This window comes from Indicator indicator, chromosome 26 (assembly GCF_027791375.1).
Source record: "Indicator indicator isolate 239-I01 chromosome 26, UM_Iind_1.1, whole genome shotgun sequence".
Taxonomy (NCBI): Eukaryota; Metazoa; Chordata; class Aves; order Piciformes; family Indicatoridae; genus Indicator; species Indicator indicator.
In genome coordinates, this window is record NC_072035.1 from 5,734,923 (window position 1) to 5,759,781 (window position 24,859).

At 38.3% G+C, this 24,859-nt stretch overlaps 1 protein-coding gene across 1 annotated transcript in view; it reads right to left on the reverse strand.

Annotated features, from left to right (window-relative positions):
* ADGRD1 (adhesion G protein-coupled receptor D1) overlaps window positions 1-24,859 on the reverse strand; it is a 156,188-nt gene that overhangs the window by 106,810 nt on the left and 24,519 nt on the right. Inside the window, 5 exon segments of the mRNA XM_054392762.1 lie at window positions 13,052-13,193; window positions 16,295-16,370; window positions 18,049-18,159; window positions 19,167-19,284; window positions 20,555-20,614. Coding sequence (XP_054248737.1) covers window positions 13,052-13,193; window positions 16,295-16,370; window positions 18,049-18,159; window positions 19,167-19,284; window positions 20,555-20,614 — 507 coding nt within the window.

Consider the following 24,859-nt stretch of genomic DNA (forward strand, 5'->3'; position numbering starts at 1 on the left):
TACTAACTCTGCTGCAAAGCAGAGGGAGTCGAGCTAAAACGCCTCATCTAACAAGCGCTGAGGATGGAAACAAGCAAAGCCAGACTTTTACCATCTACAGCTTTCTCTAAAGTATGATTCCTCTGCCATTTCTGAACTAAAATTAACGCTGTTTTCCAAGCCAAAACTTTTATTTATGTTGTGTGAACTAAATGCAAGAGTTTCTCTAAATTGGTGATGTTACTGTAACCCAGCCTATACTTAGCCACAACGCTGCCTTGTAATAAGCACGGTCCCAGCCACAAAGCCATATCAGATGACCTCAGTTTTGCTTTTAGTTGAAGTGCCACTGTGGCAAAAGCAGGTCACACACACCACTGCTGAGCAGGTGCCTTGTTTGTCTCTTGCTGGTTAAATACAACAGCTCAGGAGCATAATAGAACAGCTATAATTCATTCCAAAACCTGTGCAATTCTTTCTGCACTAATGCCCCTAATCACCAGCAGCAGAGCAATAATGTTTGCCTCTCAGACTATACAACTGGTATCTTTCCCTCAGCCTTCCCCACTTCTCTGTGACAGTCATGAGGACTCCACTCTAAATGTGATCATATTCTTGTCTTCCAATCCAGTTCTCCAAGGTAATATTCACAGTTTTGCTGCAGAAATAGTGAATATTTAAAGGCGGGGGGAGGGGGGGGGGGGAACAATTTGCATTAAGTAGATTCGTAAAGGTTTGAAATCCTTCACTTCCTAACTATAAATTTGTTATACCTGGAAGCTGCCACTACTTGATCACCAGAATAGTAAAATCAAAGACAAGTTTTCAACCTTCATTATTACAAACAATGCTTTTTTTGGTTCCACAAAACCATACTGAACTCCCTTGCATTCATTGTTAATGTCTAATGTGTGTAACATGTCAATGTGGACTTAACTGCAAGCCATGTTTGCTTAACTGCTCCATATTCAAAAACCTCCAATACTCTATGATTTAGAAATGCATCCAAATGAATAAGTTTCCTGTTACCAGCCATATCCTTCTTGTGCTCTCTTGGCCAAATACACCTTAAAAAGTCATTGAAGGGATTAAAAAAACCCAACTGTTAGCCTTTCCACAACAATGGTATAAACCAGACTATGTGCAGAAGATCCTATTCTTTTCAACATATATTCCATCTTGCTGATAGTTAGCCTTTCATTGCCTTACCATTCTCAGTGCATTTCTGCATGTTTCCAAGGCAGCAGGACACAAACCAAGAAAAAAATAGATTTAGTATAGTTATCATTTTCTGAGTGAAACATCATTTGTTTATATACATTTAAACATCAGTCATTTGTGCCATACAAATCATTCCAGCAAGCTCCCTTTCACAGAGACATGGGCAGACATGCTAGAAGTCTAGGAACTCAAATACAAGCATGTCAGTGTCTTGGATTGACAAGTAAGACAAGCAAATGTGCAATCTAAAGGGCAAAAAAGCATGAGCTAAGAGTTCCAACTGTGCACAATTAATAAAAGTTACCTAGTTACCTCAATACTTCGTGCTAATGTTTTGAAGCCACCACTGAAGCAAAACCACTAGCAACTGCTACCCCAAAGCATCTCAAGGAGCATTTACAACAGGTTATTCAGATCCAGTATTACTGAAAGCAATAAGAAATAGATTATACATAGAGTTGGAGATGGCACCTCAGCTAAAATAACTAGTGAGAAATTTTTTAATGAACTTTCTACTTGTTATTTACTTATCATTTAAGTACATAGAATCACAGAATGGTCTAGGTTGGAAGGGACCTCCAAAGGTCATCCAGTCCAACCCCTCTCTGCAGTAAGCAGGGGCATCTTCAACTAGATCAGGCTGCCCAGAGCCCTGTCAAGCCTCACTTTGAATATCTCCAAGGATGGGGCCCCAACCACCTCCCTGGGCAACCTGTTCCAGTGTTCCACCACCCTCATAATAACTAACTTGTTCTTAACATCCATACATGGTCTTCTCTGATTTAATTGTTGCTATGTGTGAGAACGCAGCCTAAAATAACAAGGAAAACCTACATCTTAAAAACTTGCCAGTGTTTTCTGTATGAACCCAAACAATACACAATGTGACTCAGGATCAAACTGACAAATCAAGAGAAACAAATGTGAACATCTCCCAAACCTCTCTCCACCCTTCCACCACTGCAACCTAATTACATTGATGCAGAAGGTGAACTGAGTGGAACCTGCCTAGAGTTAAGTCAATGGGTTTGGAGGATCCAAAAAGTCCTTTTGCTTTTACATGGGTTGTTCAAGATGTAACAGAGAGAGAGAGAGAGAGAGAGAGAGTGAGAGAGCACAATGCAGGAGCATCCTGTTTCTACTCAGAAAAAAAAAAAAAACACTTCTTGGCAGTACAGTCAACAGACAGATGGAAACAAATCTTCCTTTTTAGTCTTCGGTCTTGATTCTGTTTTCTTTTCAAATTATTATGAATAGCAAAGGATGGATTTGTATCAGTCTGAAAGCAACATTAGACTGCCATTAGAGTGAAGACCCATAGATATCAGCAGTTCTACCATGAATTTAATTAAATCAGGATTTTATCCTTTATATCTAATGTATCTCTTCACAAAACAGTTATGAAAACACACTCTCTCCGAGTGTCTGACTCTAGGGAATGTGAAATTCTCAATCAGCAATAATATTTCTGGCTATATGTGTGTGTGTATATACATATATATATAATTTGGGCATTTTGAATGTAAATCCAGCTTTTTGCAATTTCAAATGCTACACTTTCCCCTTCTGCCACTTGAAAGTGGCTTGACCTCACCAAGAGAGATTTTGCAGGAGCTGTGCTTGCAGTGGGGATTAGAGACTGGTGGTACTTTATTCTTACTTCTTTATTTATCATTTCAAAGTAATTAACACAGGAATGCTGGTTATTTTATCACTGCACTAACTTTTCTTCACAATGTTTAAGTGTGCCTATATCTGTCTTAACATTGTGCATAGAAATATAACATTTTATAGCAGAAACCCTGGCAGTTCATTAAATGTAGCACAACTAGCTGGAACTCCTGCAATATGCCATCACTACATGCAAGGATGCTTTGAGGATGTAGTCACTGATGAGGAACTTAAACAAGAAGAACTAAATTGGATTTTAAAACTATTTGCAGCTGGGACAGAACTCTAAATCACTGGCCCAGATTTGATCATGTCAAATATAAAATCCCATCATTTTCTCTTCTCCTCCTGTGATAAATGTTCAATCACAGGCAGAGTGGAGCAGCACAAGACACCACAGTTCTGTAAAACAGGATAACTGTGGAATTCACTTCTGGGTTTAAGTCAGCAAGATTTTTCAGAGTTTATTGCTTGGTATTGACTGACCTCCAACTGCTGATGCTCTGTCCCTTGCAGACTCAGATTTGAAAGAGAAAAAGCAGATGCTTCTTGCTGTAGATTGATAACACTTGGTTCCAGTCCCCAGTGGTTATTTTCTTTAGGCAAGAGGTAATTTTATAGATGCTAAGTGGAAGCCGGCATACAAAATTATCCACATACTCTAATAGAAGTCAGCAACTAAAGTTAAAATTAAAAGCAAACTTTATCTGCACACTTCCAAAAATTTCCAGCCACTTCACAATGCCCTCACTCCTGTTGCAATATCCACCTCAAAGCCAAAGGACTCATTTATAAAGAAATATTGAGGACTTGTTTCATGATAAATGAGTGATAAGACAGGGGAAGCATTGTACCTCCAAAGGCTTAAACCTGTTCTGATCTCCTATGAATTAGAGCTTATTATAATGCAGTCCTGATTCTTACAACAGGCAATCTTCAATGTGCTTAATGAAAATCTTTATTTTCTGCTATTGCACCTTCCTAGGCTTTTAAAATTGATTCCTATGAGAAAATAAGTCCTGGGATGTTTCTGTCAGTAACATTAACAATACTGAACTATTGCTATAGTGTGAAGATATGTTGTATATTATCATAATGACTACTGGTATTTTAAGGTTGCCCAAGAGCAAGAAATTAGCTGCAGATATGTTCATTTCTTATTTGAACTCAATGAGTTTTCTCTGTTCTTTATAGCAAAGATTTAACTTGCATAACAAAGTGTCAAACCCCACATTGATTTTTAAATTAAGAGCTTCATTATCATTATTTTTTCTTTTTGCTTAATTGTGACACACTCTTTAAGACTCACAGTTTTATTTGTATTTTATTCAAGTTTTCCTGGCAAAGTCCATTCAGTGAAAACTTATACCTTTGTTTTGCAGATGTGGGCAACAGTCCTTGTTTTCCCTCAATCAGTGTATAAATTAGTCAACACTTAACTGGCCATAAAGATAAAGTGACTCTACACTGATTTGTCTCTCTCTTGGTAGTGCTAATATTTGTGTACAAATGGAAATTGGTTCTTCTCCCATTTCATTTTCCTATTAGTGATGATGTTAAACAAACCTTGCAATAAGGCCAGGCACTAGACAACAGAGAAAGTACCTTTTAGGTTCAGGTACACTTTTTCATAACAGCATCACTCTTAGGAGAAGAGGAAGTCTATTTTTTTCCCTGCGCTTTACCACTTCCAAAGGAGTACCCCAAGAGAGCACTTCCCAGATGTGCAGGCTGCACTTACAGCAATGAATGCTGATGCTCTCATATGACTTTTTGGTTCTGGAGATTTAAGGAAGTCATATAACAGAATATGAGATAGGATTAACAGGAAAGCTGCTAAAGCTTCACTGATGAAGCACTCTAGCAAGGAGCATAGAGTTAGATCACTAATGGGAAGAGTTGGTTGCACAAAGTAAAGTAGTAGAAGAAGAAAAATAATCAAGAGAGTTGGTCAAAAAATGAGGAGAGAAGCAGCTGACTGAATGATTCAGTGTAATAATATGGTAAGAAAGTTTAACAATTCATGGTCAGGCAGACAACTCCCTAAGCACTGTGTTTGTTAAAATGAACCATATGGAGCTAAGGAATGAGATGGAACAATGCTAAATTAGTCAAAACTTTCTACTATCTTAGTAAAACATATACCCAGCTCCTCCCACCTCCCCTCCCCCCAGTCAAGCAAATCTTTAAAATGACATTTGCATTAAATACATTTGGAGTAAAAACCAGCTACACTGAGAATTCCCAGTCTGCATCTAATCTTCATGTGAGGCCCTCTCACAGAGAGTATAGCAGTCAGGAGTCTAATTTTCCAAACCTGCAGCTGCACACGTTCCCCTCCTGCAAAAAAGGAAAACAAAGCCCTGGAGAAAGCTACAGAATCCTTTAAGTGAATGAAACCAGTGCACAAAAAGTTTTCTTCTAGCTGCAAGGGAGTGTTGTCTGTGGTGCCAGTCAACAGCAAGGGATCAACAGAGCAATGTGCCCTGCTGCAGCACCCAGGCCATGAATGCTCCCCTTTTGTCTCATCACCTTAGTCAGTCCTTCACTATCTTTGAACCAAATATCCCCAGATTTGCACTAAACTGGTATGTGCTGAAGGATGGTCAGCTGCCTTGTCAGTAAAGACAAGAATTGATGACAAAGGTGACTTCAGTGTGGTCAAAGATCAAGGTCTGTGCGTGGTGGTTACATAGGCTTGTAGGTCTTACAAAACATTGGTGCCATTTTACACTATTTCTCTTTCTATTTCCTCTCCTGACACATGCCAGAGCACGTTGCGTATGCATTTTAGTCCTGACATCTATCACTCTCAAATTTCTACTCTGTGCTGTAATTTCTTGGATCATATAAGTTGAATGCTAGTTCTTCTCAAGTTGCTCCTGCTATGAAAAACATCTTGCTAGAAACTGTTTGTTTTTTTCTTTTCCTGAGGATAATCATCTTACAAAATGTACTGTTGCTTCATTACAAAACATCTGGAGAGCTTGAGAAAAAACCTTCTTCAACTGCAAACTACCATCAGTCTTCACATCATCCCACACACACTGAAGGTGTTAGTTGATTTCTGTTATCTTTTTTTATGCTTCATTTTTAAAATCAATCAAAAACTGTCTGTCTTTCACCAAAGTGTTCCTGAATTACAACTGACTATGGTAACTTTTTGCATCAGCTTTTGTATCTTTGAGGGCTTTGTTTAGACAAAACTTTTCTGATAAAGTATAAGGTTTTATATTAAATCCCGCAGCCTATTGTAAAGAAATATTTTTTTAAAGCATCTTTAATGTAAATTGACATCTTTATAGTTATGAAAAACAACATCTGTCTGAAGATGTTATACATCTAACACCAGCAGTTTTGACAACCTTCTTTGACCAACCTATTGGGAATGTAACCTGAAGCTTTTCCAAATAAATCCTAGACATTTTGCAAAGTTTGACACCTAAATACAAGGCCAGATTCTAACTCTTTGTGTTCATTCAATAAACATGGCCAAAGTTATATGCCTCAGGGTAGGTACACTTAGGAGCATGGATCTACCTTAACTGCATCTTTACTGTTTTGGTCTTTGGACTTCCTATTAAAATCTCCAATGCAGGCACCAAGCTGCAACAGTGAGTTTGTTGAGAGTGTCTACCCAGTAGGAACAAAGCATAACCTTTTGGTTCAAGAGCTCCCATAAGTTCAATGCAGTCACATTTTCAGCTGTAATATGTATTGGGAGTGGTTACCACTGCTCATCCTCACATAATTTCCTTTATTCTCACTCTGTTCCCCCTTGATGGACTGGAAGTGTCCAGTCTCTAGACCAGAGACTACCACAACCAGACTCAATCAGCAGGTATATCAAGTGAAACAGTGAAATTAGAGTAAAGCTTTTGTTCACACTGAAAATGCTGCAATTACAGGCAACGCTACCTGTCCCTGAACATAATTTTCTTGTTTTACAGCCTTTGTCTGACACTATTTCAGGTGAGCTATAGAAAGACGACATGTATGCACACAGCAAGCTCTTCCCAGTCTTTGCACAGGTGTATACTGACTGAAAAATCATATTATGATAAATATTGAATCAACAATATGAAATATTTAAAGAGATTTAAAATCCTGCTGTTAAGAGAACAGCTGAACAGCGTGACAACAACAAATCTGAGTCTAAGTTGTCACAGAGTACTCCTGGTTCTCCTTCATTTTGATCCTGTACCCTAAGCAGTGGGGAGGAAGGGACAGTCATTAAAAAGATCCTCATTAAAAAGATTCATGAAAGCAATTCTTCAACATGTAAAAAAATCTCAAGCAAAGGGGCCCTTAATGATCCACAAAATCACAGGAAAAGGTAACCTGTAACTTCAGAGAGGGAAAATGAGAGTTGCTTTTCACCACCAGCTAGGTCATTGTGTTTCAAAAGTGGACTCTCTGTATAGAAAGAGCAGATCAGCGTTCCTCCATATGGCAGAAAAAGCCCCAACACTTAATCACTTTATGTTCTTATGCAAATAAGTTGAATTTTTAATACTTGATGAGGTCTTTCTGTGAAACAATCTGTCTTAAAGCTGTTCATATTTTCATAAGATAAAGAGTAACAAAAAACGGTTTCAGGGATTGTGCAACAAAACAAACCGTTGTTAGAATACTGAAAATTAAAGCAAAAATAACACTAAGTAGTAAAATGTACATATTTATCCTACCCACGGGGAGTCTTTACTTCATAAGAATTAAACAAGTAATACTCTTATCCTGTGAAAAAAATTGGAAGACTTATTCAGCTTGATTCATGAGAATTTCTCTTGTAAGCCAGAAACCTATTTCACAGAAATGGATGTTTGACTAGAGAATTTTCTGCCTGCTCTTTGGGTAGAAAGAATGTCAACCAATAATATTGGTCCCATGAGAATCCACCTGTGAGCCTAAACATCAAAGACCTAATAGTTGTAATTACTGATGTCTTCCTCTTATGTCCTCCCTGATAGAAATGATTCTGTAGCCTGGTCTCTCTAGTTCTTGTAGCTGTGAAGTTAACAGTGTATGTATCAACTATGAAGCAACCTTTCAGCTCCTACGTTCCACCACACCACCAGCTTAGCCTCCAGCCTGTCCCCTGTGCTGGGCATCCATCTCTCCTCTATGCACTCTGCCCACTGCCCTGTGGTACTCTCTAGAAAAGGAAGCATCACCTGTTTGTATTGACTCATGTTTCAAAACAAAATAGAAATTTAATCATCTTACAAACTCCTGAAAGCTACATTAATAATGCAGAAGTTTCAGGGGAACCCAGAGAATCCTTGTCTTAGGGAAAATTTAAGCAGCAGTGACTTAGGCTGTGGGATGATAAATGCTCTGAGAAGTTTTGATTCAAGGGGTGATACTCAGGTCACAGACATTTTCTTTGTAACTGCTTCCTAAAATAGGCATGGTTTATTTCCCTCCCTTTTGTTTTCCATTGCTCAGTGATTGACATTTTTCCTAAAGACAGTAGAAGAAAAGAAAAGAATGAACATTTTATTAAGCTAGACCAAACACCAATACAACCAGTACAAAAAACTATATTCTCTTTTCACTCCTCCCATTTTATTATTTCTGAAATCCAGCAGATTCCATTGGAGTAGCTGTAGCTAAAACAGATCAACTGCAAAAAGTCAGACTCTAATTTTAAGAGAAAAGCCATTTGTTGAGACTTGTTATTCTGTACTTTTTCTTATTACATTTTGCTCTGTTGAATTGAGAACATTATGTGGAACAAACAGGCAACTGTAAGAATGAGATCAGTATCCACTTGAAATGTTTCTCCCATTATTATAAGCAAGCAGTATTTTAATGGATGAAACAGGTTCCTAAGCCAGATTTTATGCTCTTGGTTTAATCATTATATTCAATCGTAACCTTACATAAATAGTTTGACGATTACTTTTTATTTTAAAGTGCATACTTTAACACAGTGATCTTGCAGCCAGAATTTCTTCTACATTTTAAATTCTACTTTTATTTCACCAGCAATCATATTCACCTAAATGAAACCACTTTGCAGAGTGAAATGAGAGGTAGTATGACAGAAAGGACTTGTGCTTCTATCATCTGAAAGCTTTCAGACACATGCAGTCATTTTCCAACCTGTTTAAGTAACTTCACTTATATGTACTTCCGTAAGTTTGCTTAAGTTATTTACTTAAGTAAATTCAATATTACAGTCTCTAAATTACATTATTTTAAACTATTCCACAGAATTCATTGCAGACACAGCACCATAAAATAATAAATTTAGTCCACTGTTGCCATACTTTTATAGTCATAGAATCACAAGGGCTGGAAAACACCTTTAAGATAGAGTTCAACCACAACCCAGCTACCATGATCACTAAACTATATCTTGAAGCATCACAGCTACAGTTTCCTGAACACCTCCCCGACTCCACCACCTCCCTGGGCAGCCTGTTGCAATGCCTCACCACTCTCTCAGCAGAGAAGTTTTTCCTAATGTCCAATCTAAACCTCTCCTGGCACAATTTAAACCCATTTCCTCTCATCCTAGCACGAGTTACTTGGGAGAAGAGACCAACACCAGCCAAATTCCTTTCAGGTATAATCTACTCACCCATTCCTTACTATTAAACATACCCACTAATTAAAAGCCAGAAGAGAAGTTACATTCCCAAAGCCACAGGTGTCAGGAGCAAGCAGTCTTCCTAATTCACTGTGCATACCACTTCTGCAGAGCTGCACAGGTTCTGCTCATGACTCCTTACTACAAGTCTTCCCCACAGATAAATGGGCAATGTATTTCTATCTACACTGTATCTTTGTTTCTAAAGAATTTAGATTCCATGCCAGATTGGTTTCAGCTGGGATAGAGTTAATTTGCACCTAGTAGCTGTTTCAAGTGCTGTGTTTTGGATTTAGTATGACAATAAGGTTGATAACACCCTGATGTTTTCAGCTGTCTCTAAGTGGTGTTTATACTAAGTCAAGGACTTTGCAGCTTCTCATGCCCTGCCAGCAAGAAGGCTGGAGAGGCACAAAAAGTTGAGAGGGGATACAGCCCAGAGAGCTGACCCAAACTGGCCAAGGGAATATCCCATACCACACAATGTCATGCCCAGTATGTAAACTGTGGGGACAGCTGGCCAGGGGCTGCTGCTCAGGAGCTGACTGGGCATCAGTCTGCAGGAGTGAGAAATTGCATTGTGCGTCCTTTGTTTTGCATATTCTAACTTTATTCTTCTTATTTTTATATTTTTAATTATTATTTTCTTCCTTTTTTGTCCTATTAAACTGTCTTTATCTCTATCTCTGAGTTTTACTTCCCCCTCTCATGCCCCAAAATCTCTGCACCACCTCGCTGGGGCAGAGGGCAGTGAATGAGTGGCTGTGTGGTGCTTAGTTGCCAGTTAGGGTTAAAGTATGACACAAACACAAGACACCCAGAGGTATTTGGGTTGTTTCTGTTGGTCATTGATTAATAGCTGCTTTTTTTTTTTTTTTTTTAGCAAAATTCACACCAACAGCAAAACAATGCAAGAAAAGCTGAGCAGAAAACTAGGTATACTCCCACTGCCCAGATCTCACACCATGGCTTTCTTAAGTCTCTGCAAACTTTTGTGCCACTTTTAAAGACATATTCTGATGCTAGACAACACTCTTCCACTGGGAAAAATCGATATGAATTAAAGATGCCAAACAACCCAAATACAATATTTTACAATCCCAAAACAGATTTTCTGTTTCATCATACTTGCAGATTTCAGAATGTTTTGCTATTTGAAAGTGTTTAGCATTTGGTTTTTGGTTTTTTTTTTTTTTACTTCTGATTTGGAATTTTAGAAGCAGTTTTAGAAATTCAGCTAGGAAATATGAGAATGTGCTTCACCATCAGATAACACTGAAATCAGGTTCCGGAATGAGCATCAAAAATAAAATCTCACACAGTTGAATTGATTTTTGTTTGGAAAATCACTGGGAATGGATATTCAGTTCAGTGTGGGATCAGTTACTAATTCAAGTCCAGAAATTGTTCAAGAGTAAAAAACAAAATAAAATTATGAATTTTCTAACAATACTTGTGAAGCAAAGTTTCATTGCATCTCCTGAACTTCTCAAAGTAATCAGATGGTACCAGTCAGTAAGATGTAAAAGCCAGCAGCAGACTATTACTGGAAGGAGTAAGTGGATGAAGAGTTCTTTGTCTTTCAGAGGGATGCACCTGCTCTGCATTATCCACCTCCTTTCAGAGCTGTGTGCCTAAGAACAAAGTCTAGTACAGTCACTATCCCAGGACAGTTTTGTGAACAGAGTTTAAGATTATAGTCACTACAGATTTAGAAAATACTTCTCCCTCTTAAAAATCAAAATGCTCAGACCTTAAAATACAAATGTATTGACCTGTATTTATAGACCTACTTCAGACACCACCAAGCTACTTTTTCAATGCTGTTAGCACAATGGAACAAATTTCCCCCATTTCCCACAAGGATTTTTAAAAATGAAATTTAAAGCAAATAAGCATCAAAACAAAACAAATAAACGAAACAACTCAAAACCTGATAGACACACCCACAAAAAAACCCAAACGCTACAAACCAAAAGCAAGTCATGCCTGAATTCATAACAATTAGCGAGACCTGAACACTCCCCAAAATAGAAGTAGCTGTAGAAGCATGATGACAGATAACAGATGGCTGCCATAGTGCACTGCCAATAAGCAGCAAGGGCTCCTCTGTGAGAGAAAAGAGCCACTCCTCTAGTGCATGGAATAAAGCACACACTGCCCTAGGTAGAGTCTGCAAATCCCAATCAACCTGTACCTGTTATACACAGGATAGGTTAGATGGACACTTTCATACCACATTCTCATGGGTTCTGATGAGTGAAACAGAGAAAGAGACATGCTAAATATAACATTTCTACTTGCACCATGAAGATCACTGGGATCTTGGTGTGAAAAGTCAACAGGAATAAAGAAAAACAAGCACAGGTCTGGTTAGCAGCCTGCTAGTAAATCACCATCTTAGAGCACGAGGAGGAACCTGAATGCATAAAGCAAGGCACAGCTTAGAAATGATCTACACAAAATACAGTCTTCACTTCTCATGTGCCTGCCTCTAAGAGGCCATGAGGGAAATTCACAAGAGCCCTCAGTTTGAAAAACTGTCAGCAAAACAACACTTTTCATTTCTATGCTTTAAGGGTTTGGGTTTTTTTTATATATATGTGTTTTCTGCAGCCCACACCATCTTTATCAGAAGCCCAACAGGAAGAAGATAAACTGGCTTGAAAACAGCCGTTGAAAGAAAAACGTGATGAAAGATTTGGAAAACCAGCTAAGACATGTTTTCTAGGAAACATTTAAGAACCAAAACCTTTCTTTTCCATTTCTATTCAATGCTGTAAGTAGGTCATAGATGCTGCATACCGCCTGCCAGCACCTTGGAGTTTAAATTCATCTATTCACCATTCCACTAACAAGACAAAGAGATGTTTATTTCTCCAACAGCAAACCAAACCAGCTGTTTTTCCAGTTTCTTGCTGCAATATGCCAGTTTGTTGAAATTGGAACATCTTAACAAAGCTGATCAATTTTAATAAACTGCCTCCAGGTTTTCTCAGATGCTTATATTTCTTGTCCTTTGATTCTCACATTCAGAACGCTCTGGTCTCTGGAAATGACAGTTCAGAATAGAACAGGGATTGGATTTGAACCTGCTCTGATCCTGCTCCAGGAGATGCTCCACCCCATCACACTTGTATCTGACCTTGGAGGAGTTCCTTGTCTGGGTTTATTCATGAGAACATTCAAAACACCTCAATTACCTCATTGTGGATTGAGACCAAAGGCAAAAAAAAAAACAACTAAATTCTGTGTTTTGACAGCTCTAATGAGAAAGCACTAATTCTACTGAAGCTCTCACAAACACATCCACAGAACAATCCATGCAGGAAGGCCTAAAGTTATACTTGTCATTTCATCTTCTTTTTTAACATGGGCACTGAGCAGGCTTTTGCATTGATGGAAACAGAAGTCACTGACATGTAATGGTTGGAAAAACATATCGCAGTCACAAATGCCACCTGAATAGCTACTGAAAATGACCACCACCATCACCAGGGAGATACAAAGAAATCATCCTAGATACTGCAAGTTTTGACAGCCCTGATGAAAGCTTAAACTGGTAGTTGCCTTTTTACTTACCAATTTGTGGGTGAGCTGAATAGTAATAAGAGGAGATCCTGACAGATTGTGGGACAACCGGGGCAGAGGTTCCACTTTGATAGAGATAAGATAACTGGTTGCTGAGATCATGTAACCTTTGTAGGCAGCAGCTTCAGCAATCCTTGAAAAGAAACAAATACATTAAGGATGCAGAACAAAATACTTTCAGTTCACCCACAACAACAGCAACACAGGCCCTCTTTTTTTTTTTTTTAGTTCAAGTCAATTTATTTCTATAGGTGAGCAAGATTTGACTGCAAAAGACCTCACAGGACTAGAAGCAACAACTGTAAAGCATAGGGAACAATGCAAACTGTTGAACCTGACTAAATTACCTGATTAGTCCAGGTAATACTTTTTTGACGTGCTGAAGTAATTTTGTAGTATATGAGAACCCCTTTAATTTCTGCTTTTAGCTAAAACTTATGGCTTTGGCATTCTTACATATTTAGGAGTAAACAAAGATCCATTTGGCTGTAGGGTGAAATTTTTTACACTATCAGTAAGAAACTGTGCAGGAGTAAAATGGTCTCTTAGACCTACCTCTTCAGGATACAAATAAAAGGTGTTTACTATGAGAAATATGAACCATGGCAAATTAACCATTAGCTTGAGTTTCCAAACATAGCACATCACTGGAAAGAGCCAGTTTGCAAAGCATAGTTAAAAACCCCTTATTTACACCTGCCACTTGTTTGTAAAGGTTTCACATTTTTCTTCCAGATTAAAAAAAAATATAATAATTTTAAAAAGTCATGCTAGACATTCAAATTACTTTATTTGGTTTCACTGCAAGGTCAAATAAAACAAAACTCACAAACAGCACAACCCCAAGCACCACTCCTTAGTTCTGACCAAATAAACCTCATTGATATCAGATATTACTTCACTTCCCAGTAACCAGCATGAGAATTGAATTCACTCACCTGATGGCAGAATTTGCTACTCTGCTAGGCAAAGTTTAAGTTTAGAGAAGAACTTGTCATGGTAAGACCACTCCCTGACTCTGAGATTTCTCCTATGCAGATTCAGAGAGTGGACAACTTTTCCCACACCCATTATCTGATGCTTAAACTTCAGGGAGCTAAACAAATTTTGAAGCATAAATAAAGTTCAGCACAAGCAAGAAATCGTGTTGCTGTGTTTCATGCTTGCATATGCAAGCCTTTCTTCACCATGGCTCTGGACCTTAGACAGCAGAGCCTATCCTCCCATTCCCTTCAGTGGAATTACTGCACATTTACACAAACTGAATGCGGCAGCAGCAGAACTGAGTCCAAAACCTTCTTTTTGTTTTGATTTTTTTTTTTAAGGAATCAAAACTAACTTCCTTTAGAAATTGCTGTTTGTGCAGCCTCAAAATAGAAGTCATCTGTCTGTACAGCAGAAAAGCTCCTAGAGTTTTGGATTTAGTTTTCCACCACAGAAGAGGGGGGAAAAAAAGAAAAGAAATTGCCCTTCAGAAGAAAATGGACAGGTTTTAAATTACAGGTGTTCATCCCAGTGCTAAAAAGAACAGAAAATAAAGTCTTTCACACAAACTACTTTGGGAAAACATTGCTGTTCTATTGAAATGTAAGCAGGCAAGTTATAAAAGCACAGCATAGATTAAAAAGGAAAAAAGGGGGGGGGGGGGAGAAGAAAACCAAGCTAAGGAGAAGTACATGCTTACTTAAAAAACACTTTTTTTGATACCTGGGATGTGATTTCACAAAGGAAAAATCACTAAAAGCTAGCATTTCCTGTCTTAACTAGGTTTTCAGATTCTGGTTTGAACAGATCTGCATCTGGAATTTGAGAGTCATGATTCTGTATAGTGCCTTACATCCTGCAAGGTCAAGTATTTTGGATTAATGACAGAAATCTAGGAGAGATTTCTTCTTCATTGTCTTTGTGCTTCTCTTTAATATTGCAGCAAGGCCAGATTCTTCCCAGAGATGAGTGCTAAAAATACATGCAAAAATCTGTGGAACAGGAATTGGTGTCCAGGTTGTCCTGTGCCCCAAACTTCAGAGAATGTACACAAAGATGACATGACTGTTTTATTCCAACTAACAGAGCAGCTGTAGAATTATTTAATATAGCACTTTAATCATATTGTGCTTGCTAGACTTTTACCTAGGTAAAGACCACATTCATTCTCTTTCTCTCTTTGGGAAGATGATAGTTCATTATCTTAATAAATTGCACTGATCCTCCTGTTTGAAAAACATAGGCTGCCATAAATTATGGCCTCTATTTCTTCACATCAGTAAGAAATCTTGCATGCTAATCACATGGCTCCTTTACAACCACCTGCTAAGTGCCCCTTTTCTTGAGAAAGCAGATTAAGAAACAGTACAGCTTGCTACTTGATTTTAACATGCTATTTAGTAATATCTGTGTGATCAATCTGGGCATGAGACAGGATTCTTTATCCTAAGGTTCACAAATCAGCTCCTGTGACCATGACCTTCTGTGCAACCATATGTAGAGAAAGGAAAGCAACCCCTGGTACTTATGACAGCCAAGATTCTGCATTTTTCCTTCTGCTATCATGAATCACACAGCAGAAAGTCACAGACTGAAAAAAGACTGACAGAAAGTGTAAACTAATCTATCTGCCTGGACAGGATCAAATTAAAACAAACTCATACTATCTTAAAAGGAAAGTGTAATTATTTATGTGAATGGCCTTGAAAAATTCCCTGGGGAATTGTCTTCCCAAGAGGTATACAGCTCTGCTTTCATTTTATCTTATCTGCTAATGATTTCATTGATGCAGCGTATAAAACAAAAGGTCTTTAAAGTATTATCTGGACTCCTGTTATAAAATTACCTTACAGGTTTCTAGGATGAGGATACAGATATTTTTTGCTAAGGAGGGATGTTAGGTTTTCTTCCTTGCTTCATTTAAGTGCCAGATTTATCTTTATGTGTGTCAGGAGAAAATATGTAATTTCCTTTTTAGAAGGCAGATTATAATTATGAAACTCTAATACCAGATCTGATGGATGGAAGGACAAAGAAAGACAAACATGTCACCAGGGGAATCTATGTTAGTACAACATCTAATGTAAGCCTTAATATCTCTCTCTAGTTAATGACTGCATGTCCTCAATATTGCAGCATCAGGGTTATGGCTTGTAATTTATTTACAGTTGATAATGACATGACTGTTATAAAGTTATATCACACAAGTAATAAGCAACTGTTACAGGATGCAAGGTCTGAGATACTTACTTGGTATCCATAGGGTTGATGTTATGAAAGAAATAATGCATGTTATGGTAAAGCAGGCCCACAATGGTAATCCAATCTGTGAAAAGCAAACAGGGGTTATTCCTCACAGCAACAGGTGTAAGCAAGAGACTTCTCCCCCTAGACCTGAAACTCTACTTCTGTAGACTCTCATATCATTGACTTCACAGATTCCTGACTATTCTGTTAAGTAAGTGAGGAAGTACAAACATCTTGCAATACAGCACAGGACAAAGATATCAGAAGTAAAACAGAACGATGCCTGTCTTGTTCAACTGTATTTCCAAAACAAGTTGTTAAAGCAGTTGTCCATTATAAAGGTTGCACGACATAACAGAGTCAACATCTCAGTGGTAGCTCCAGTAAAGGATATTTCACCGCCATCTACATTGACTGGAAGTTTATGAAACTCAAACATGGGCAACTGGTTTCTATTCTGTTATCTGTTTGCTGCCTGCACTAGAAGCATTTATGAGTTCTCCAGCATCTGAATGAAAAGACAGATGCATATTTTCTAAGTGCCAGCCCCACAGATGTCTTTTACTACCCCTTTTTCTGGGTTCCAAGTATTTATAAGTGTCTAGTGTCTCAGCTGGGATAATGCATTTTTAGGTTAGCTCATTTGGACAGCGTGGAAGTGTGGCCTGAAGCTGAAGTTATTCAGAAGTGAGCTTTAGCTGGAAAAAAGTTACACTTTTAATGGGCTGGATCATTTCAGGATATCAAGCATGATAATGTTGTGAAGGGGAAAAAAAAAAAAAAAAAGAAAGAAATCTACATGGTGAGAGACTTTGTAAGTGGGAAAATAAAAAGGTCCTTTCACATGCTTTTTTTTGGCATTAGAAGTTGGTTTGCAATTATAGTTAGTCAAGCCTCAGAGCACTTGCAGAGAAGTCTCCAGCCAGAGCCCCCTGCCAGTGCAAAGAAACAAAGCTGTCATCACAAATCAGGTAGACTGTTCACTAATTATTAGAGTATTTCTCACTGCAGGTTATCTGCAGCTAACTTTGCACTTTATGAGCAGAGACAAGCCTCACCTCCACAGAAGTGACTACAGAAATGTCTCTATGAGTGTAAATCCTGTGGATTTGAATTTAGGCTGCTTGGGTCAGATTTTACAAAGATTTTTAGGATGCAGAGAGATGCTTCTGTGAATAGGTTCCTTGAGTCCCTGATTAAAACATAAATCATTAACTTCAAACATTGTTATTTTCAAATCCTGACTAAAGCTGCAGATTTTTGCCATACCCAGCTTTTGAGATTATTAAAATTTTAGCCTAGATATGGATTCCTGACTTCTGCCTTTTTACCTTAACTGTAGTTTACATCGTCTTTCTATTTCTGTAGCTGCTATTGCTTAAACCTGTCATTTTAGAGTTTAATTTCATACATTTTAAAGGTAATTTTGCATGAAGGGATAAGTAATACCTGATCTGACATCCTGAAATTTCAGATGATTAAAAATAATTTATGAAATTAAGGTTTCTCTGGTGTAAAAATATGTCAGCATTACATGGCTTTAATCTCTGTGGCCCAGCAATATTATTCAAGATTAACTCAAGGAATATGAACATTTTGCCACATTAATAACTCATTAGTTTGCAGTTAGAGCAAATATGATCAATGGTGATCAGTTACTTGGAAAAGAAAAACAAATCAATACCCGTTCTCAAGTTAAATCATTTTTGGGTACCCTGTATATGTGACTCTGCTCCTCCCTTGGAATTTTTCCTTACCTTTTCCATGAAAAGCTTCGCTGGGAATGGAAATATAACTCTGTCCTCGAGGTGGAAATCGATAGTGAGACAAATTCAGAGTCTGAGGATGCGTTTTGACCAAGGTGTAATCTGTGTGATAACCCAAACAAAAATATGATAAAATCAACAGCCTCCATAATCTCCTTGACTATTTAACTAGACTTCTCTAAAATAGCCATTGCAAGTCATTAATTTGAAACCCCAGATGTTTGCAGAAAATAGAGTGAATTCCTCAAGTATAGAATTGCCTGTGGGATCTGACTCCTTTATGACAGAGAAGGTGCTACATGCTCTGTTAATATACCATGGAACACTTCACCTATGTCCAAATACTGAGCTTGCCAGGGCAAGAAAACAGATTGGTAGCACACTCTTCCACTGACATTTGAAGGCATTATTTCAGACCTCCACTGCTCCGTTTGAGAATGCCAGTGTCCAGCAACGTGTGTGCAGTGATTAATGGTACTGGTAACTGCTCAGGTTATTTCCCTTCTCACACAGGTCTCAATGAGGCAGAGCAGAGTGCCAGCACAGATAAATTACTTTTGTTACCTGTGGTGTCCAAAGACACAGATGAAATTAGGGTGCTCAGATGCTAAACAGCAGTAAAATGAAATTCTTCAAAAAGGTCAAAACTATTCCTATTATTTGCAATCTGTTACAAAAAAACTTGCAAAAATCAAGGACTGGAACATCCAGACATCTGCAGTTTTGAAGGGCTGCATAAGAGCTCTAGGCCTTTTAACTGCTTAGGTGCATTTCACAGAAATCATATTCTAAACCCTTCCCACCCCCCAAACAAACTCAAGGAAGTTCAAATATATTCAGAGCTGATTACCTCTGGACTAACTGGACAGTCATCTTACTGCAACTGAAACACTTTTGTATTCAAAAGAGAAAATAATCTACTTGGATTTCATCTTTTGTGTTGGCAAAAGAGGGGCTGCCAGCACAGAAACACTTAGAATCACAGAATCATAGAATCAGTCAGGGTTGGAAAGGACCACAAGGATCAACTAGTTCCAACCCCCCCTGCCTTGGGCAGGGACGCTTAAGATATCTGACAGTCTAGAGGGAACATTTCTGCTATATCCCACCTGCCACAGATGATACTCCATCAAGAGTTAAAGGTAATGAGCTTTCATCCAGGTTTTGTGCCATATGAGCCATCACACTGTCAACAGTTTGAACTAAACTTCCAAAGAGATGAGCAGTCTGGAGGAAGAAGAAAGAGAAGGTTCTGCACAAAAGCAATTGCAGTTCATAGCACAAAATGAAAGGAGCTATGTTAAACTCCTGTGTGACTCATCATTCAACCTTCCAAAGCCAAATGACTCTCTCTACAACCTTTTCTACACAGAGTGGAGAAAATCTTACACAAATTGATGCTACCCTGAGCTTGATCTTATAAAACCCTGTTTTAAAGAATGCCTCCAGATGACTCTTCACTACCAGTCAGTTATACTCAAGATTCAGTAGAATGAGGCTGAGAACTGAGCAGATTACTTTGACAATATATAAAGACTAGTGTCTTATCTTATGCTCCAACAAAGCAGTCAGGCTTTTCTTTCATCTTCATTAAAATGGTTAGCAGTATAAAGCTACTTTTAAAACCTTAATATGTCTTTGGAAAACAACCCTCCAGGTTGAAACTTGATCCATAAAATCATGCTGAGCATGTTTCTATGAAAAAAAAATTTAAAATCTATTTTATCTGAAATCCATTTACATCAGAGATGATCAAGGATTTTAGGCTAAGAACTTAAATCAATTCCACGTTGTTTTGTCTGTAAAGCATTTTATGTTTTAGTCAGACCTTAATTTACTTTAGCCTCTCCTTCTCCCAACTGAAAGCTCTCTGTTCTGAAATCTGTGTTGCTCTAAAATTTAAAAAAAAAAAAAAATTCTCTCTCAAGAAATTCTTGGGTTTCTCTTGCAAGTGTTTCTTCCCACTTTAAAAGGTACAGTAGAAGAAAAAAAGAACTTTGATACAAGTTATTTTGTGCCTTTAATAGGTTGACTTTCTCAAAGCTCAGTTCACTAAACAGGTAAGCACTACCCCATATTTCACATTCACTGAGAAACATCCATCTCCAAAATAAATAAAAGCTTTTAAATATCAAAGTTCAGTGCCAAAAAAGGACTGACTGAACCCTTACTTTAGTGACAACACCCATTATTTTGTAAATATTATTTTGTTTCACTCATCCTGAAATAGAAACAATAGTAGATGAAATTCCCCTTTTACCCATCAAGAAAACCACACTAGAAAAGAAAATTATGCCATTGTTTTGCCTATGGCTCCTTACCACAAATCTTAAAGTGATGTGTGAGAAAACAAGTGAATCATACTTCCAAAAAAGCCCTAGCAAGAAGAGTAACAGAGGCAATCATTTGCATTGTGGCAGTGAAGAATAGAGGCAACCATTTCCATGTGAAATTATCCAGCTGAAGTAACCTACCAGTCTAAGCCAGTTTGTCTTACCTCTGGTACATCAATCCAGTTGGGAAATAACAGAAATTCTTCAATAGCTTTTAAAAATGCCTAAAAGATAAAATAAAACTGTATTATTTGATTATGTATTGATCAGCTACATCCCCTGGTAAAGATCCAAGGCAGATCTCTGCTAGGATTTACTTAGGTTTATTTTAAGATGACAAGTCCATTTTCATTCAAGTCACAGATTCATCTCCACTTGCCAGCACTCTCATCATGCTCTGCAAAGGACATTTTAAATTAGTAGTTTACTTATTAAAAGTAACACTGCTGTGCAACTCCCAAAATGCCATCATTATACTGCAGCTAGGGTGCCAATACTGGAACTAAGACTACAGTGAACTTATTCTCCCCTTTTATCTAAATACAGATGGCATTAATCCCTCTTTTAGTTTTTGGTGTCCAGATATTTCAACAATTGCAGATAAATATCTGGGTCCATTAACTTGTACAACTTATTATCTGCTTAACTTTTGCACTTAAATGTTGCTTTTGAGGTCAAGATCTGTTCAAGTGCTCAGCATGATACAGTCCCTGTCCTGAGGAGGAGGACAGAAGGCGAAAACTGAGCACAGAAAATTGCAAGGGAAACCTCCTGCTTAAACTTCTTTGTTAAAATGTCTTAAAAGCATCAATTGAATATAGAAAAAGTTCCACTGAGAAATATGGAAGCAAGCTGCAAGTCATCTCTCAGGATAATTTTACAAGCCATAATGCAAAGGGCAGTGGCAGAGCTGTGCTACATCAGCATACTATCAGGCAGCACAAATCTTGCAGTCCATCTCAAACATGCAGCATGAGATTCTTCCTGGCATGGACAGAAGCTATCTCAAACCCAGCACCCTGCCCACATTGCCCAGAGTATCTCTTTTCAGGTCACAGCATCACTCCAGAATTACTCTTAAAAAAAAAAAAAAAAAATGATGTGTTAGACCACTGAAATGTAAGGGAAAGCAAGAGTGCTGGAGCTACCAAGCAGAGCAGCACAATAACAGAAAGCATGAATCCCATTTGTCAGAAGCAATGGTTATAAATATGTGCCAGTAATCAGCAAGTTTATTGCATATCACTTAAATCAAATTTTCTCATGCTGCAAGGCATATGACAATCAGGATAGAGATAACTTCGCAGAAACCAGCATGCAAGCTCAGTGCCTGCCTTTCAGGGAATTAGCTGCAGACAATACAAAGCCTCACCATCGATCAGGCAAACGACAGAGTCTGTGTGTGCCATCAGGAGTCTCTCTTGTTTACTTCCCAAAATAGCTTTGCTAAAGATAATCATGTCCCACATTCCTGTCTGTAAATCACTTTCATGGCACACAAAGCAGCATCAAATAACATGAATGCGCAACCCAAATGGCAACTGCAATGCTGTGGGAAACAGGTACGCTGACTGACAGGATGATGTTCTGTTTTCAATTTGGAGCCCACACAGAGTTTTCCACGAAACAAAGGAAACAATATATTAGAGCTTTATTTGAAGGGCTTTTGCTACATATTCCAACTGAGCCATGAAATCCAAGCTTTAGGGTTTGCAAACACTAAGCTTTTAACACAAACTATCAATTGCTGTCCATGTAGTTTTCAGAAGCATTTATTTATATTGTTTGTCTGAGTAAATAATCCTTGTCACCCTGGTATTACCCCCAGCCTTAAGGGAACAACCACTAGTGAGGCCAGAGCTGATGACTTTAATAATAGCTTTCTAGCCTGCATCTAATTCTCTGATTTCAGCATATCATTTTACAGAAGGCTAACTTTATGTTACCAGAAGACAGGCTGCCCAGGGAGGTGATTGAGGCACCTTCCCTGGAGATATTCAAGGTGAGGCTCAATGAGGCCCTGAGCAACCTGCTCTAGTTGGGGATGTCTCTGCTAACTGCAGGGAGGTTGGACTAGATGACCTTTGGAGATCCCTTCTGGCCTGGACCATTCTATGACTCTACGAAGATGACCCCTTGTCCTCAGCTCAGACTGTAGAAAATACTTTTTTTTTTTAATTACTATTTCCTTTATGAATTAGATTAAACAAAAATAAAGTGTTCAGTTTAGCTTTGGACCTGATCTTCCCATGAACCAATTTCAGTGGAGATCTGCGATACATCTACGCAGCAGTCATGGCTGCGATGGGAAGCCAGTGCAAAATAAAGCTATTAACTCACAAAAGTTAAGGACACCACTACCACAAACAGGCCCCGTCTCACAGCTTTCCACCTCCAAGGCAGAGCTGGTGGAGCAGGGTGTGTGCCCTTGCCATTGCAGAGTGCAGCAAGAATCACAGAAACACAGAATTGTTTTGGTTGGAAAGGACCTCTAAGGTCATCGAGTCCAACCATCAACCCAACACCATTATCATCATTAAGCCATGTCCCAGAGTGCCTTGACCTGATGTTTTTTAAATACCTTTGCAAAGGAGAAGGCAGAGGAGAGGCAGCAGTCACCTTCTGCTCTCTACAGGAGCAATAAATGCTACAAAGGCAGATGCTTGGGCAGAGAGCAGTAACTGATATTTTTTAACACCCTCTAATGAAGGTCTGAAACATAGATAAGTTACAAGTTCATATTTGGGTAGCAACCTGGGGTCAGACTATTATAGTCACAGCTGGGGTACTCCCTCCATCCAAACTAGTTTGCTATCAACTCATGAATGCCTCCATTTTGCTGCTGCCACTGCTCTAACTAGTGACTGTATGTCCTGCACCTGACAGCCAACTGTCAAACTCAGATCAGTTGGGCTGTGCACAGAAGTGTTGCCTTTTTTTCCTTCCAGAATTATATCTTTTTCATGGATACAGCTGAAAACTTAAAAAAAGATTTTTTTTCCATCCGTTTCCTGCTCAGCTAAACAATTATTTTTGATGTGTGTTCATGGTTCTAGGTATTTATAATTTATGCATTAAGTAATATGCCCAAGAAGTAGAGACCTTTATATTATTTTCTCTGGTTGAAGCTCACCTTCTACTCCCTAAAATAGCTACTGCTTATTTTCTGCAATCAGCAAAAGCATTCAGAGCTACATTTGATATATCAGCTCCTGAAGAAATTTCAGGGTCATGTGGCTCCACACAGAGATGTTGAAAGACACTTACCTCTGTCAGACTTAGAGCAGTATTTTCTGACAAGGATTTGTTGGGCAAGCTGAAGGACACGTTCTCCAAGTAGCCCAGCATCGTGTCAGGGGAGAGGAAATTCCCTCTCTCCTCGGTCAAATTAGTTATGATGGGATGATAGGCATTTGTAGAGAGCTGCAGGAGAGAGAGACAACTCCTCAGAAATTATTCCATATGGCAGCCATTATTGATTGTTTTAGCCCTGAAGGGAGTTTGAGGCATAGGAGACTACTGTGGTTACACACAGGAGACTAGGGGAGCCAAGGGAAAAGGAAAGCACCCAGAGAGATGGATTGGATAAACAGAATATACAGCACAGATCAATTTTTTCATCTGTCAGGGTTTCCTGAAAGCCTCTGTGAACAAGAGAAAACCTAACAGAACATTGACACTGCAGACAGCCAGAAAGTGAGCTAACTCCACATAGGCTGATTGCAGATAACTTTATGCATTGCATGTATGGAAAAAAAAAAAAACAAAACTAAACAAAACCAAACAAACAAACCAAACCAAACCCAACCCCCCAAAAAACATAAATCACACCACAACAGAAACTTTTTATTTTAAACTTTTTCATCACATTTTACTAAATCAGATGTAAACTAATATTGTTATTGTGATGGGAATCCTTTTCTAATTTTAAAGGAAACAAGGAACAATGAGCAAAGTGGTTTTGAATGGTCTATGCCTTCAAAGTTCATTGAAATACTCCAGAAGTTTCTGCACTTTTTTTATACAGAAAATATTTTTATTTAACAATTAATTTCCTTTATCTGCCCTACGTTCTGTGGTACTCTCATCATCTCATGCTGGCTCGAAATTCTCCCTATGCATATCTGAAAGTATCTATAATGGGGTATTAAAATAAGTGTCAGTAATAAAAACTATAAAGTAAGTAAGGTCTGTAACTCTGCAATATATTCACACTCTGACATTAGAGAAAAGAGTTCTGAGGATTGCCGTACCATAGGTTTTGTAGTGGTTGTCATCACAGACCATGGAAGTGTTGAAGAAAGCAGAACTTGCACACCTGGGGAAAACACATGCAGCAATGAGTCTTAACAAATGGGATGTTCCTACTGCAGGCTGAATGAGTTCTAACAGAAAGTAATTTTTTGTTTGCTTGTGCATTTTACTTATTTACAGTACTCTAAGGCTTGTTCAAAACACTTAACTTACTG